This window comes from Saccostrea echinata, unplaced genomic scaffold (assembly GCF_033153115.1).
Source record: "Saccostrea echinata isolate AGI-Se365-2 ecotype Australia unplaced genomic scaffold, CSIRO_AGI_Sech_v1 ptg000003l, whole genome shotgun sequence".
NCBI classification, from domain to species: domain Eukaryota; kingdom Metazoa; phylum Mollusca; class Bivalvia; order Ostreida; family Ostreidae; genus Saccostrea; species Saccostrea echinata.
This window is the reverse complement of record NW_026889752.1, coordinates 7,354,170-7,371,066: the sequence shown is the minus strand read 5'-3', so window position 1 is coordinate 7,371,066 and position 16,897 is coordinate 7,354,170. Positions and strand designations below refer to the sequence as shown.

General features: G+C 33.5%; 1 protein-coding gene across 1 annotated transcript; it reads right to left on the bottom strand.

Annotated features, from left to right (window-relative positions):
• Positions 1–690: 690 nt before the first annotated feature.
• LOC133178799 (uncharacterized) lies at positions 691–9,685 on the bottom strand. Its single transcript, XM_061313490.1, has 3 exons — positions 9,265–9,685; positions 6,178–6,384; positions 691–1,449 (listed from the first exon to the last, which is right to left on the bottom strand). The coding sequence occupies exons 1-3, from the start codon at positions 9,683–9,685 to the stop codon at positions 749–751; spliced, it is 1,329 nt and encodes a 442-aa protein (XP_061169474.1). The 3' UTR covers positions 691–748.
• Between the last annotated feature and the right edge of the window lie 7,212 nt (positions 9,686–16,897).

Sequence of the window (16,897 nt, the reverse complement as noted above, 5' to 3'; positions counted from 1 at the left end):
TCTATTATCAATTCCGTAGCTCCGTACATAACACAGGTATGTCAAAGTAAGCCGTCGATTGTAAAAGTCAGCGCTTCTCGCAAAAGTCCAATGTTGACTATGCTCAGGTTTTTTTTTCCAACTTTTTCACAACCAAATTTTCTTCATACATTTTCGACTACGCTCAGGGTTTTTTAGGTCTTAAATCAAGGGCCTGGGCCTTTCCATATTTGGGGAAAATATCACATTTAATATTTTTCTACATAAATTCAAATCGGAGGTTTTCTTCTCTTTTTTTTTCATTTGCAAGGTACATGTATTAATTGACTTATTTTACATTCAGTCAATCAGTTTTTAGAGCATGCCTTTTAGATTTTTTTTTTTTTTTTTTTTGAACACCATTCCTGATATACAAGTTACCGAATTCGGACATTTTTTAACAATATTTGTTTGTTTTGATTTTCTTTTGGAATTTTTCTTTAATGAAATTGGGTAAAAGACATACTTTTTACCATTGGGAATGGGGCAGAATATTGGCCCTCTATGATCCCTGAAAAAACCCTGATTCTGCAACAAAAAAAAGGGTGGGAGGCAACCACCCATTCAATGATACCACGTGCCTGTCCATTTAGTACAGATTCAGGTTTATGCATATAATCCACTACAGTAGCAATTGTTTGAGGATGTTGAGGCTCAATATTGGATGAGAAATTTAATTATTTGATTTATGTACTCATGTAATTAAATATTACTGAACACTAACAATCATTCAATTCAACAAATTTGAAGGTATTTTTCCACCTGCAGGTCTTGAATTATACAAAGTATATAACTGGGAGTGATTAGTCTTGTCATCTGGAATTATAAGACTGGCCCACTCAGAGGTTTTCACAATGGATGCAAACCTCTCCTCTCCAAGACGAGGAATAAGTCCACAGGTATTCTTAAGATCGGCGACAACTTCTCCTGGGGGCATTGAACAAAATAAATGATGGTGAATGACAAACCATAAGTCCAAAATGGCAGAGAATTTCAATCTGTTATCATCAAATAGCTTTGAACCATCAGAATCCATTTTTAGTAAGAAATCATTTTGAGCGTCATACAATACAACATCATATGAAGTTCCATTAATGGCACAAACTGGAATCATTGATGTTTCCAAAGAATCATGTGATATAAATTCCTTATTTATAGTCATCCCCTTGTATTTGTAAATTGATAATGCTATGGCCTGCTTGTATAGTTTATTCACATTGTTCAAAGATGCATGGCTTTCCACCAAGTCGGTCATAGATTTGTTTTTCTCATAATTATTGTTTTCTTGATTGTTAGAGTTTCTCATGTTTTCTGGTGTTGTTTTCTTCCAAGAGAAGATGGCGCACTTGCTGTTGTCAACCTCAAAGAACATATTATTACTGCCTGGGAAAAGAACAATATCAGCTGGTCCATAGAAAAGGCGTGGACTTCCTAAACAAAACAAAAAACAACAAGATGTGTTTGTGAAACACTGATGCCCCCGTATGGCAGCTTATGTCGAAGGTTAAAGTTTCTCAAATGCAAGTCAAAATCCAGGCCAGGAGATAAAAAATGTTGATACCCAAAGAAAGATCTTGTCTCGATAAACACCTGTGAAATTTGAAAGACCTAGACACAACTGTTCAAAAGTTATGGTGAAGGTTAAAGTTTTTTAAATAAAGTCAAACGTCAAGGTCAAGGTCAAAGTGGTTGGTATCCAAAGGAAGATCTTGTCACAAGGATTACATATGTGAAGTATGAAAGCCCTAGCACCAACCATTCAAAAGTTATGGCCAAGGTTAAAGTTTTTCAAAAGTAGGTCAAACTCCTAGGTCAAGGTCAAAGGGTCAAAATGGTTGGTATCCAAAGGAAGGTCTTGTCACAAGGATTACATATGTGAAGTATGAAAGCCCTAGCATCAACCATTCATAAGTTATGGCCAAGGTTAAAGTTTTTCAAAAGTAGGTAAAACTCCTAGGTCAAGGTCAAAAGGTCAAAGTCGTTGGTATTCAAAGGAAGGTCTTGTCACAAGGATTACATATGTGAAGTATGAAAGCCCTAGCTCCAACCATTCAAAAGTTATGGCCAAGGTTAAAGTTTTTCAAAAGTAGGTCAAACTTCTAGGTCAAGTTCAAAAGGGTCAAAGTGGTTGATATCCAGAGGAAGGTCTTGTCACAAGGATTACATATGTGAAGTATGAAACCCTAAGCACCAACTGTTCAAAAGTTATGGCCAAGGTTAAAGTTTTTCAAAAGTAGGTCAAAGTCCAAGGTCAAGGTCAAAAGGTCAAAGTTGTTGGTATCCAAAAGAAGGCCTTGTCACAAAGAATACACATGTGAAGTTTGAAACCCCAAGCTCCAACTGTTCAGAAGTTATGGCCAAGGTTAAAGTCTCATAAAATTTTGCAAAAGTGGGTCAAACTCCAAGGTCAAGGTCAAAAGGTCAAATATGATGGTACCCAAAGAAAGGTCTTGTCACAAGGAATACACATGTGAAATATGAAAGTCATAGCTCCAACCAATCAAAAGTTATGGGCAAGGTTAAAGTTGACAACAGACAGACAGACAAACAGACAAACAAACAGACAAACAGATAAACAGACAAACAGACAGACAGGACAAAAACAATATACCCCTGGGATCTTTCGATCCGGGGGCATAAAAATTTAAAAATCTTAAAAAAATTTAAATCCTGACTATGCCAAAACAAGAAAATGCTAGTACAAGTAGTGCACATACATATAACATGCATAAAGAGAAATATTAGCAGGGAGAATATATTTTATGTACAACTGGAACTTGATCAAGATTTCAATTCTGAATTAATTCACTGCTAATTGTGCTGATGCTCTATACATGCTACATGCCTGTTCATTGAGCTACATGCACCTGCTCCCAATGCAATAAACATGGCAAATGGGTAATATATATACAGATGTATAAGCGATAACTTGGTTAATTCATGTACATAATAATGATTGGAACTATTATTTAAATAGAAATAAAAAATGGGCAAAAAAAACCCAAGAAATAATGGAAGGTTTATATTAATATCTTTTGTTCAATCATTCAAAGTAAAATATCCCATTTAATCCATATATTATACAGATGGAATATAGCCATGAAACAATTGACCTTTAACATTTCTTTCATATTTGAAGTTACAGAACATGGCTTTAAAGAAGAACTGGATGTTACTGGTTCAGATGTTAAAGGATGTATTTTGCCGAGATAACTTGAATTATACTTTTTAATTTTGACACTTTTATTGGATGCATTCATTTATCAATTAGAATAAAATATGAAGCAGAAAAATATGAGTGCACTGCAACCACTATTGAAATAACGACCACTATTGAAATAATTATTTCATAGTGGTTGAGAGTGCATTTCAAACCAAACACAGATCGTAACCACTATTGAAATAACGTTCACTATTGAAATAATTATTTCAATAGTGGTTGAGAGTGAATTTCAAACCAAACACAGTTTGTAACCACTATTGAAATAATGTTCACTACTGAAATAATTATTTCAAAAGTGGGAGAAAGTGCATTACAAAACCAAAAATGGGTTGCAACCACTATTGAAATAATGTTTATTATTGGAATAATTATTTCAATAGTGGTTGAAATGCATTTCAAAACCGAACACAGAATGCAACCACTATTGAAATAACGTTCATTGAAACAATGATTTCAATAGAGGTTTTGATTGCATTTCAAACCAAGCTGCAACCACTATTGAAATAAAAATCTCAAAAGTGATTGAAATCATTATTTTGATAGTTGCTGGCAGTGTTTTCAATACCAAAACCCCGTTGCAACCCTTTCTGAAATAAACCCCCTAAACGCAAAAAATATAAGGATAAATTGTTCATTACGTTTTCCAGCATAATATATATTTACGGAGTTTAAAATATGACGCGTAAATTTATGTATTCCTTTCTTTTCTATAAATTACCATTAATACACAGATATGTTTGATTTAACTGACGTACCTGAAATTCAAACAAAGCATGCAAATGTTATATGCAAGCTTTCGCTGAATCATGCCGACTCAGCAAAAGCTAACAGACAATCAATCAATATATGCAAGTTTTAAGTAATTTTGGTAAATATTGTTCATCTTTGTCATTGATTTAAAAGGAAAGGATCATAAATACACGTAATTGTAGAAATTGAATATCTACATTAAAAAGAAGAAGACTGACATCTATGTGCACAAACTTTCTGATGAAAATATGGTTATTTTTAATAAAAAAAATTTACATGTACAATAGAGGTAAATTCTCGCATATATTCATGGGCTTGCCTACACTACAAATATGGATAGTAAATCTAACGTCTACTCCTCAAGACATTAAAAAAACATAACTTAAAGGGGAATTTGTATAAGCATTACATGTATTACGATAGTGTGTGTTATTTCAATAGTGGTCACACATCATGTATATAAAACCGCTATCAAAATAAATACCACTATAATTATTGAAATCATTATTTCATTAGTGATCATTATTTTAATAGCAGTTGCATTAATACTACTGATATTGAAATAATATCTACTTTTGAAATAATTTTTTCAGTAGTCACTATTTCAATAGTGGTACCCACTATTGAAATAGTGATCACTACTGAAATAATTATTTCAATAGTTGATATTATTTCAACAGCGGTTTTATACATTTAACCACTATTGAAATAACAACCTCTTACATGTATGTTATAATGCTTATACTTATATAGTTTTCCTGAATAGATGATTTTAATGAATATATAAGCGAGAATTTACTTCTATTCTTTATCCTATTGATTAAAAATAACCATGTTTTCATCAGAAAGTTTGTATCCATAGGCGTCACATAGATTTCATTTTTTTTTTAAATGTAGATATTCTAATTTCTAAAACTATCTGTTTTTATAAACTTTTACTTTCCGCAATTGATAGCAATGATGAACCTTATATTCATAGCAAAATTACTTAAAATTACTAGATCACTTAAATCAGAGATATCCGTGTATTAATAGTATTTCTAGACAGAAATTAAAACATAGAATTACATATCATATTTTAAACTCAATAAATTAATTCATTATGTCGGGAAACATAATGAAGAATTTATCTTTATATTTTTTTTTCAAGAGTACGGCTATTTCAATAAGACATGCAATGTGGCTTGGGTATTGAAATCATTGTCAGCAACTATTGAAATCATTATTTCAATCACTAATGAAATCTTTATTTCAATCACTATTGAAATCTTTATTTCAATCACTATTGAAATCTTTATTTCAATAGTGAACATTATCTCAATACATGTAGTGGTTGCAGTCAAGTTAAGGTTTTGAAATGCATTCAAAACCTCTATTGAAATTATTGTTTCAATAGTAAACGTTATTTCAATAGTGGTTGCAACCTGTGTTGGGTTTTGAAATGCCCGTTCAACCACTATTGAAATAATTATTTCAATAGTGAACGTTATTTCAATAGTGGTTGCAACAGTGCACATATTTTTGAGAGGCATTGAAAATATTGCAGGAAACCAGACTTCTTGGGATTTTTCATAGACAATGAACATGATGAAAGGAAACTTTCTTTTTCTGAAAACTTATGTTCTTGAATTAAATTTTTTTATATTTGTTAAGAAGACTATCAAATTTACAAAGAATCAAAATGTAAATAGATAATACAGGTTTGTCCCTAAGAATTGAAATAGAAGGGGACATTCAAAAAGTAGAAGGGGGACTGGGGTTCATCCCTTACTGGGGAGTTTAGGAGGAATACCGAAATAACCGGGGGATTACATCATTATAGGCGGGGAAATTCCCCGACCCCCGGGTCTTAGAGACAACCCTGTAATAGGAGTTAGTGGGCAAAAAAATGATGCATATTTGATGAATAAAACCCGATGAGTTCCGTAAAAATGGCTGATACGTCAGCATAATCCCTAACTGTTGTTATTGAACCAGCTGATAGCAGCAATATGGATTTCAAAAAATCGCCATATGTAAATGTATTTATGATGAATTTTCCTAATTGTGTGAGCTTATAAACCTTATATATATATACATGTATATAAAAAAATAAATAACAAAGCCAACTATTTAGCCATGAATTGGCATGAAAGTGAATATATAACAATGTTTCATGCAACATGTACATTGGTGCCAGTGTATACCTATGTATGTAGTTCCAAGTTGAATATTCTCTCCACATCCACAGAGACAGACATCTGTTATTCCTGGTGTTGTCTTATCTAAGAAGTAGTAAGAAGTTGTTGGCAACAGTTGAGCCAGTAAATGATTGGTTAGCAGGGCTCTAGACTTGGCCTCTGTTTCATCGCTTCCATCAGATGTTAAAGCAGACAGACTTCTCTCATGAATTTCTGTAATGTAAAAAAGAATTTAGTACATATATAACTATTATATATATGCAATTTTTAAAATGATGTGATTCAAACTAGGGTTGTCCTTTTAAGACAGAATGACCAAGGAACATTGTCCAAATTGCACTGTGTTGTTTTCAGGATATATCCTCATGTCAAAAAAAGTTACTTTCGTTTTTAAAAAAGACTTTCCTATGTTTTCTTTTTCACTATATAGCTATGGTTAGAACAATAATAAAACTTTTGTGCCAATTGACATTAATCTTGTCTATTACAACTTTAGTACAAGGTTAATACAAACCTCTGGGATATGTTTAAGATCATAGTCACTAAACTACCTGCTATAAGATATTTTAACTCTCTTAAAAATGCTGATCAACCTACCACTACACATATATATTGGTACAAACATCCCAGTATTCATACAAAGCTAGGCAAAGTAAAACAAAAAATCATGTGTAAAATTAACATTAAATTTTATAATTCCCTAAGCATGCCTAGTAAAAGAATATAGTTTCAGAATCTGTATTTAGTATACCATATACCGGTTATCAATTTATGATTAATTGAAATGTGAAGCAGTAATGTAAGTTGTCATTTTTTAATTTGGTACAGGATCTAATAGTTTATTTTATACTAGCTTTTTCTACAGCAGCTAGGTTAATTATGGAATCAAAAATTGTAGCTGTATGTAGAGGTATGCAGCAGGTACAATTTTTAATGCATGCACTCCTGGTCACAAGCAATCTATTATAATGTATTATTTCTGTAAATTTTGAAAAAAATTATCAAATAGTTTCAGAGATCTATAATCTCCGGACAAATTGAGCTTGTGGACAGACATACAGAGGTATTGATTCCTGACAACACCCAACCCCCACTCCTCTAACAAAAAAAAAAACAAAACAAAACAAAACAAAACAAAACAAAAACTTTATGCTAATAAACACTATATAAAACAACTCTACAGGAACAATATATAAGAACATGGAATTTAATTGCATGTGTCAGAGGTTGATCAGAACAGGCCCTCAGTCTTCGCCAAATTTTTTTTCAGTACATGCCCCTAGGGCAGATTAAACCACTTATTACGCTAGCCCGAACAAATATTTACATGCCAAGAATTTTATCAAGTAATATTCTTATTTGTCTTTTCATGTCAAGGAAATGATCTGAAATTCATTTCTATCGATCTATTGTCTCGCCATTATTTATATTTTTTTCAAACCTGTACACATTTTGTGTCTCCTTTGCAAAAGAGTTCCTTGGAAATCACGGTAGAATAAACTATTGTTAAAATTTTATTTGGTGGTTTACTTTAAATGAAAAATCAGACTTTTAAGTACATTTAATGTTATTTGTATTATTTAATTTGATAATACGGAGGCTTAGGCCTCAGAATTTACATGCCCTTCGGGCTTGTAAGTATGCAATTTCCACATGCCCGCTTCCAATTTTACCATGTCCTGGGCTTCGGACTCCCGGGATTTGTTGAAGACTGGGCCCTTGGCAAATGTACATGCTACGTAACTTACAAATGATGTATATCATACTTGTTATATGAAAGAAGGGGGCCTCAAGGCTGCCATCAGACCCTGCCTACTTTTTGCGCACCCCCCCCCCCTCCCCACCTTCAATTCTTAGATCAGAGCCTGATAAAGGTCTCCTTAGCATGATTAGTAATTAACATTATCATACCAAACATATCTTCAGGTATTACCACAAAACAAAATCATTCAGTACATAAAGAACGGATAAAAATTGAACATGCTGGAAAATTAAATGAGCACAGTGCAAAATACATGGAAAATGAAAGTAGAAAGTGTGCATTGAACTTCAACATGTATAAAAGCTGTAATTTTTACCATGTTCACCATGCTTAGTTTACTAAACTTTTCTTTCAGTTGAACAGGTATCATATTAAAACTTGTCTACGGGTTGTTGTAATGATGAAGGCAAGACACTCACAGTTCTTACCAGTGTTCGAAATTCAGAATTTTTTTCTATGGGTCCAAAGGACCCACAGAGAAAGGGACCACACGAGTCCTTCCAGGGCAGCGTAGGCCCAAAAATAATACCATAAAATATTTGGGAAAAATAAACTTTTACGTATTGATGATCTCGGTAAGTTTATAGCTTCATATGAAATATGTCAATTTAATAAAGGGTAACTACAGCTCGCAAGTATTAACAATATGAAACGGTAAAACATTAATCGTCAAACAGTCTTACTTGGTCATATATAACATGTAAATAGTTTAACGTGTTTAGATTTTTCCTCGGAATTACAATTTCTGTTTTTAAAATCGGCGGGTAGAAAATTACACAGGTTTCTTAGATTACCACAATATGTTGTTAAAATGTACTTAAGTATACTTGGACAATTTTCCGTGGAAAGTTTGTAACCGCATACATATAGCATAAATCTATTCCACGCAGGAACAAAAATCAAATCTTCAGTATTTATTTAAAATGCACATGAAAAGAAGAATTGATACAATCTTGATAAAAATAACAAGTTTTACCCATTTTAAGTCCAATTTCTTTTAAAGACGCTCATTGGTTAATTTGTTTAATATATCCAATTAAAATGCAGGAAAGATATAAAAGCTAATGTAAATGCATAAAACCAATATACGTTAACTTCAATCGCAACTTCTAAAGCCTTTCCAACAAGCGGTAAAGAAAAACAACAGTGTATTTTTTCAAGCTCGCCGGAAAGGTCCGAGATGTGATTGACTTTAACTTGTTTCCCGACAAATCATCATCGGCCCAAAATTATTTCAAGGACCCATTTAGTCATACTATTCGTGAGTCCTTCCGTTTGTACGTCGGCGCAGGGCCGACGGGCCGACGCTAATTTCGAACACTGGTTCTTACCTTTTTCTTCGACAAATCGCTCAAGAGCGGATACAGCCAGCATTTCCTCAGATTCAATAAAATCACCATTCATATATTTCTCAAGAGTTTCGTAGCCTTTCGCAAATATGACCTTTGCAAACGTGTGTCGTCCAATTTTCTTATTATCTCTGCATGGGAAAAAATTCCAACAGCAATTCCCAGTGAATGTCTCAGCAAATGGCACATTTTCTTCGTCTTCAAATTTATCGATGTCCGACTTTTGATATCCAACTGCTTCGATTGTTTTCAACGGGTAACTGGCACTGATATTTAATTTTTTCAATTCTTTAATTAATCTTTTCCTCTGACTACTTGAAAATTTGCGTTTATAGTGTACATCAACAGGCAGAGTCACTGTCCGAAATCTAAAAGACCACTTCAGACATTTGACTACTTCCATTTTTTGTAACCAAGTCGGTTCGCCCCAGTAACATTTAAACCCGGGCGTTTTGTTCCAAGTTAACTTTCGGGGTAATTTTCGGATAAATACACATGTGACACATAATGTCATATGAACATATTCTTTCTATGCATATAAACTTCTAATTTTGAAAGCTGCTGTGGACAAGAGATGGGAAAATGGCAACGTAAATCTGTCGTTATTTCGATTGTTGACAGACGGCTTTCCTGTAATGTGAAGTTAGCGAACAGTGATCATTCTCAAAAGTCCATCTAAACAATTCAAAATGTAAGCAGAGCCAACACGGATTTCTGAAAAAAGAGATGGAATCAGGTGCAATGGAGGAGTACGCATCCCCTGTAGACCAGTCACACCCACCGCATGCCCCTTGTCATAATCGGATAAACGGAAAAATCCATAGACAATTCAGTATGAAGATATAATAGCCTAACAATCTCTGTGAAAGGCGTCAACCATCATATTCTGCCTAAGTAGATCATGCTCTTGAATATTTTATCAACTGGGAAACATAAACTCCATATGCATATCAATAGGCCATTATCTTTATACTGATACTGACTGACTATAAATTTCTAAATTTACACCATCGTGACTAAGGGCATATGCATACATCTGATGTGACTGATCGACAGGGGATCCTTACTCCTCAAAGACACCTTAACCCCCCCCCCCTTCTGATATTCTTAGAAGTCCGTGTTTGCTTTGCTCGCAAACTCTGTTGTTTCATTTAACTTTCGACCATGATCATGATGATTACTCAGTCTAATTAAAATTAGATGTTCCGAATTCGCTACCGATGTTTGAGAAGCGGTAGCGGATTCGGAACATCTAATTTTAAATTAGATTGGATGATTACTCTTAGTTATTTAAAATTTCAATTCGCAAGACATATTTAATGTTCTATGCACACTTTTATATCAAAGGAGACCACAATAGAATATCAATTTTCATGATAATTATACAATTATTTATGTTTTCCCTTATTAGGATTATGTAGATACCTGAATAGTACAATAGTACTAGCCCCAAAGGCGAGGTGAGTATTGTACTTCGAAGGTGGCTTAATAATCGTACTGACTGAAAAATAACAAAAATTGTTTTATTCCATGATTCAATGATTAAATGAAACAAACACTTAAAGCAAGCTATGTCATCTTGTTTACATTTTGTTAAGTCGTAGCCAAACGTAATGAAAGAAGTGGGGTTAAATAAAGAAACCAAATGCGACGCAGAAAAAAAAATAAATGTCAGACAGGTAGGATTGATTTTGAGAAGAAGACTGGGCAATATAAAAATATTGACAACTTACCTGAACAAATCTTTAATTACCCCCCTAAAGGGGAGATACTTCTAGAAACTACCCATTTTTTTTTTTTATAGACTTAGGTGAGTCGCGGCCGTAATTCGAACACACGACCTTCCCATCACGGAACGTGTGTTCTTCTGAGGGGAAGAATGTTGCAACTGAAATAACCAGAACCGTTTGTATCAATTCAAATTTCAGGATCTATTTTTAATCCAATGAAGAGAAAATAAAATCCCTATGGTAACCTGGAAGGTCACTTGCAATTGAACATGACGTAACTTTTTTCTACAATGTTGGATCTCAGCCAATCAGATAGTAAGGGGTTATAAAATCAAATATTAAAAAATATTAGTTTGGATAATTTTTCTTTTATGGTTTGGATTAAATTTCAAATATTACAGTACTTGTGTATAACCAGTCGTAATAGTATTAAAATGACAATGACATTCTTTCTTACCTAATCCTATTTTGTATACATGTTTACAATATTGCAAAATGTATAATATGCATGAAATGAACAAACCCCTACATGGATGAATCACTGCTAGTGAGCCATGTCTTGTTAACACCAGCGTATCTATTCCACATATAAAAAATAACAGATAAATGAATAGCAAAACACAATAATTCGGTCTAGTGAAGGAGTTGACTGGTTTGAAAACTGGATCGATCAAGCATTTCTCTAACTTTTCAATCGTCAACTTCCCTTACTTATGCAGCAATATACCTTCATCACCTGCATACGGGGTTTATATCTCTCAGTTGATTCGATACACAAGATCATTCTCTACGTATGAACGATTTCTAATAAGAGGTAAGTTATTGACAAACAAGTTGATGAAACAAGAATATCAACAATCTCGTTTAAAGTCGTCATTTTGTACGATCTATGGTCGATACAATGACCTCATCAGCAAGTACAATTTATCATTAAGTCAAATACTGACTGACATTTTTCATACTAATTGTTAGGTCATTATTTACACACTGAATTGTCGACGAATTTTTCCGCTATTTCCCGATCATGTCAAGGAGCACAGGGCGGGTGTGACCGGTCGGCAGGGAATGCTCACTCCTCCATGGCACCTGATCCCACCTCTGATGTTTTAGAGGTCTGTGTTTGCTCTGCTCCAAAATTTGTATTGTTTAATGGAATTTTGAGCTTAAATATTGTTCGTGATCTCCATATATTTCATAAATAAAGGTTGATAGTCATTGTGATGACTCTAATAAGCTCGATTCAAACCCTACAGACTGTACTTTGGCCATGGACTTCGAATGACATGACTACGAAATCTTTTATATATACTAGATGAAATCCCGCGCAAGCGCGGGGAATTGAATTTATACCACTACCGACAGAAAATATATTGTAGTTATTTTCTACTGACAGTCTACAGGGTTATAGCAGGAAGAAATACTTTGTTCAAAATCCCGCATGCCCTCCCCCCCCCCCCCCTTTCGTAAAAACTTGAAAAAATAACAATTTCATTAATTGATGTTTATTGTGAAACCTGTTATACTATGTTCATGATGTTATGGATATTGTACTTCAGATGCTCTTATATCATTTCCGTCAAGGATAAAAGCAGCGAATATTCACATTTTACTGATAAATTGATTTTTTGGGGGGGGGGGTAAAAATTCACAGGTACTTGGGTCTTGGTTTATGTATATGTATGTACCTTATTGATATGTAAAAAATGTACTTTACTTTATTTTTTTTTTTTACATATCAATAAGGTACATACATATATATAATCCAAGACGCAAGTACCTGTGTAAAAATTAGCTTTTAACGCCCTTTAAATAGGCCGAGTATTTGATACAAAAGACTGTATTCAGAAAAAAAACTGAAATGTATTGATTAAAGCACAAAATTTTAAAGCTTTAATTGTATTTGAACAATGTCTTATTCATTAATTTTCTCTTTTCATGTAAGCAAGTTTATTACGAAGTGGAAATTGTACTTCGGGTTCGTCGCCACGATGCTCTCGGTGAGGCATTTTACCGATAAATTTATTAGGAAAACCTACTACATATATGTAACAGTCTTTCGATATATAAATATATTCACAACTTATAGTGTTATCAACGATTTACCATTATTTCAATGACCATTCACACATCAGCTTTTTTTATGTTCGTCTCGTTTTTCTTTTTAACATCGGGCTCGATGCTATATGATGTTCTAGAAGCTTCCGTCAATATTAAGATCGGTGAATGACAAAAATAATTTGCACATTTCCCTTTTTAATCGGTTATCACAACTTATTTCTTTTATGTCTTTTAAATCAAGTTTTGATTGAATAATTCAGTGATGACGTTTTATGAAATAAATAAACGACTGCTTGTTGTCAGTTTAATTGAAAATTGCCAGAAACTTAGATCCGCCAACCGGAAACGCCACCGTACTCACGTTTTTGCTATTTCATGGCTCTTTATAGAAAATAAAAGTAGACTTTTAATTTAATGTACGATACTTACTATGTGAGTGAAATCTAAATATAGTTTACGGACATCATCTTGTATCTAGTGTATTCATAGAGGAGTAAGTAAGAACTCTGGTACACCCGTTTCTGAGTTTATTTGCAAAATTTATTAATTTATAAGTATAGATATATATACAGCTGATGATTTAAATGAAGAACTATAGAAATGCTTCTATATGTTTTGTTATCAGGCGCTTACGTTATAGAGAAATATACATGTAAGTATCAGTGTCCTTCATCACTGCATTATAGCTTTGATTTTTCTTGTATTTTTTATATCTTTTTTTCCACTGTACCAACGTTTGTTTATTTCATTTCCATTTCATATTTTTTTTGTTCATATTTATTATTTCTTAAAATTGTTAACATTTCTAGAAGGAAGGTGGTTTTGTTTCCATTCATGATCGTTTATATATCTTCATATTTTATGTAGATGATGTTAATGTTCTTGGTGTGTCCTTTAAAGATCATTTGAACAATCTTGAGGCCATCATTAAAAATATCCTCGTTTCCCCTAACCCGACCCTAGAAATTGAAGTTGGGTAGGTAGGTAGGTAGGTAAATATTTTTTTTTCTGACAGCAGCTTTGAAAATACATTCTGAATTTCTAATAAGAACGGGTTTTGATGAAATTGTATTTCATAAAAGTTGATAAAAATTAAAAAAAAAAATATTTGAATAATCTTCTTAAAAAAACTTTTCAGTCGGCAGGATTTAATTGGGTCGGTCGCGTTAGGGGAAACAAAGGTATTATTATTTTGGCCTGATGAAGTTTTTTTTAAGAAGATTTGAAGACCTGACCTTATAACCTGATGATCTTATAACCTGAAGCCCAAGCCCAAGCCAAAGAAGTGTTACTTATTCAGTAGAAAGTGCGAGTTCTTGGGCACGGAAAATACTCGAGACAGATAATGAGGCTGGCTATGCTTATTATGAAGAACATGTACAAGGCTATGCTGATATTTCAAATTGACTGTACCATGTAGCCGACAAGTTAAGCAATATTCAATGGAACACGGAACACTAAAAGACATTTTAACTCTATAAAATACGGTGTTATCATCAGCACCATGTCTTGCTTTCCCAATTCGTACTCACAACTTTATTTTAGACACTGACCCAGCTGACCCGACAATAGGGACCGAGCTCATACAGTTGCAGAATGGAAAGAAAGGAATCATTGCCTTTGCTAGCCATGTCCTGTTACATGCACCAATAATTGCATAGCACACAAGGAACTAATGACTGTTGTGAAGTTCTGCCGACATTTTTGTCATTATCTTTTCGGTCGACGTTTCACAATACGGACTGTCCATAACAGTTAAATGTGGATGTTTAGCTTTCGACACATAAAGGGGCACTTTTATCGCTGGATAGAGAAACTTCCACAATTTAACATGCAATTTGTCCATCGTAATGGTAGCAAGCATTCTAATGCAGATGGCCTGTCACAAATTCCTGATAGATTGGAGGCTAGCGATTGTTATGATGCAGGTGCCAACTGGAGTATCTTCCTTTTGAGTCTACTGAACTGTATTGCTCTCTGTAATAAATGACATTACAAGGAAATATGTTATATATGTGAAAAAAATTGCAGGACATTCCGGACATTCAGTGATTTTTATTATTTTCATCTGGTGCCTTGTACTAATCAATGACATTGCAGTATATTTGTAGGTCTACCTATCACAGCTTCATGATTAAGCTATAGAATATTTACTGAGTTTTTTTTTTTTACCTATCCGGACATTTATTTTATATTTCCTATCCACTCGGGTTGTTTAATCCTTGGGTATGAGGACAATGAAGTACCATGGACGTCAGATATATATGAATGTTGTCGGTTATTCTATACAAATCAAGCACAGTTTAACATTGTCAAATGTCTACTTTTCCATAATTGCTGATTTAATGTGTATTGAAAGAAATATTTAATTTGAATCGAGATAAAATCTAACACATAATAAAAAGCTTATTTAGACACTTTTTACAACAGGGAGTAGTCGCCCGCGTGGCGCAGTGGTTAGAGCGTCTGCTCAAGAGTAGCAGAGTAAGGAGTTAATCCTTACATCGCGGGTTCGAATCCCACTGTGGGACGTGGAGATCGGTCCTGCGGATGAGACCGTATAATCGAGGTTCCCGTGTCGCAGTAGGTGCTGGCACGAAAAAGTTTCCTCACTACTCAATTGCCCTGAGTGCCGAGTATAGGTCAAAATTTGCAGCTCTCCACCGGCAAGTGATTGCGTCTCGATATGAGTGAAAAGGGAGGGACGTTAAACAACACACAAACAAACAACAACAGGGAGTAAGGGGTAACTGGATTTAAAGAAAAACCGGATCGAATTATATTGTTTCCCGTTTAAGTTTAAAAGCCAGTAATGCAATTGACTAATTGCTTGAAATAGTGATCATTCATTATTTACATTTCAAAAAAAATCTTTTTGGTACAATGTTTTTAACAAGCATAAAAGACGCAAACGTTTTTCGTATTTGTAATATTCAAAATTGGTGAACATGAAGTTTTTTCCATATTTTTTTGTTTCAATAATTATTTCTAATGTTGATAGTAATCAATAAAATTATTCCTAATCAATTCAGCTTAACATCGCTTGACTGCTGTATTTAAGAGATTCAAATAAAATGATTCAATTTAAACCGTGGTATTAAAACCCTGTACAAATAAAGACGTTACAAAACATGATATAATTATAGGCATTTTCGTATAATTGTTCTCTCATAAAACATTTTAAATTCAGTCTTTTATTTATTCAGTCTGATAAAGTTATAATTAAAATTTAAATAGCAAAGAGAAGAGTAGCGAATAAGATACTCCTAAATTCATTTAGTCTGAAAAGCAACCAAGGAAGCACAAACATCGGAGGATTTGAATGCAACAAAAGGTAAAAAAAAACCACAACAATACTAATAACTAATTACAAATCATGCTTAAGCTTATTCTCCCCACCACCGTAATGACATTTCATCCTAAAAAAGTTTTACATGGTGCTGCTGACTAACTACATTTTTTATTATACTCCGTACTTCCAAATACAACTAGTTTAGGGTTACCGATAATAATACACAAGTAATCCACTATATATAGATAGATAGATAGATAGATAGATATATATATATATATATATATTTACATTTCCAATGTCTTTGTCCGAGATAAAATAACAAATTGTAAAAATATTTTATTTCTACATAAATCTACTGGTTCATCGATAGGCGCGGTTAAAAAAAATCACGTGCGGGGCGGGACAAATAGAGACAGAAGCGGGGCTATTAGCACGGGAATTTGCACAATCAGGAGCATGTAAATATAAGGAATAACTGTCTTATTTTTTGGATTCATGACGATGATCAATCGATTGGCTTGCGTGATAATTT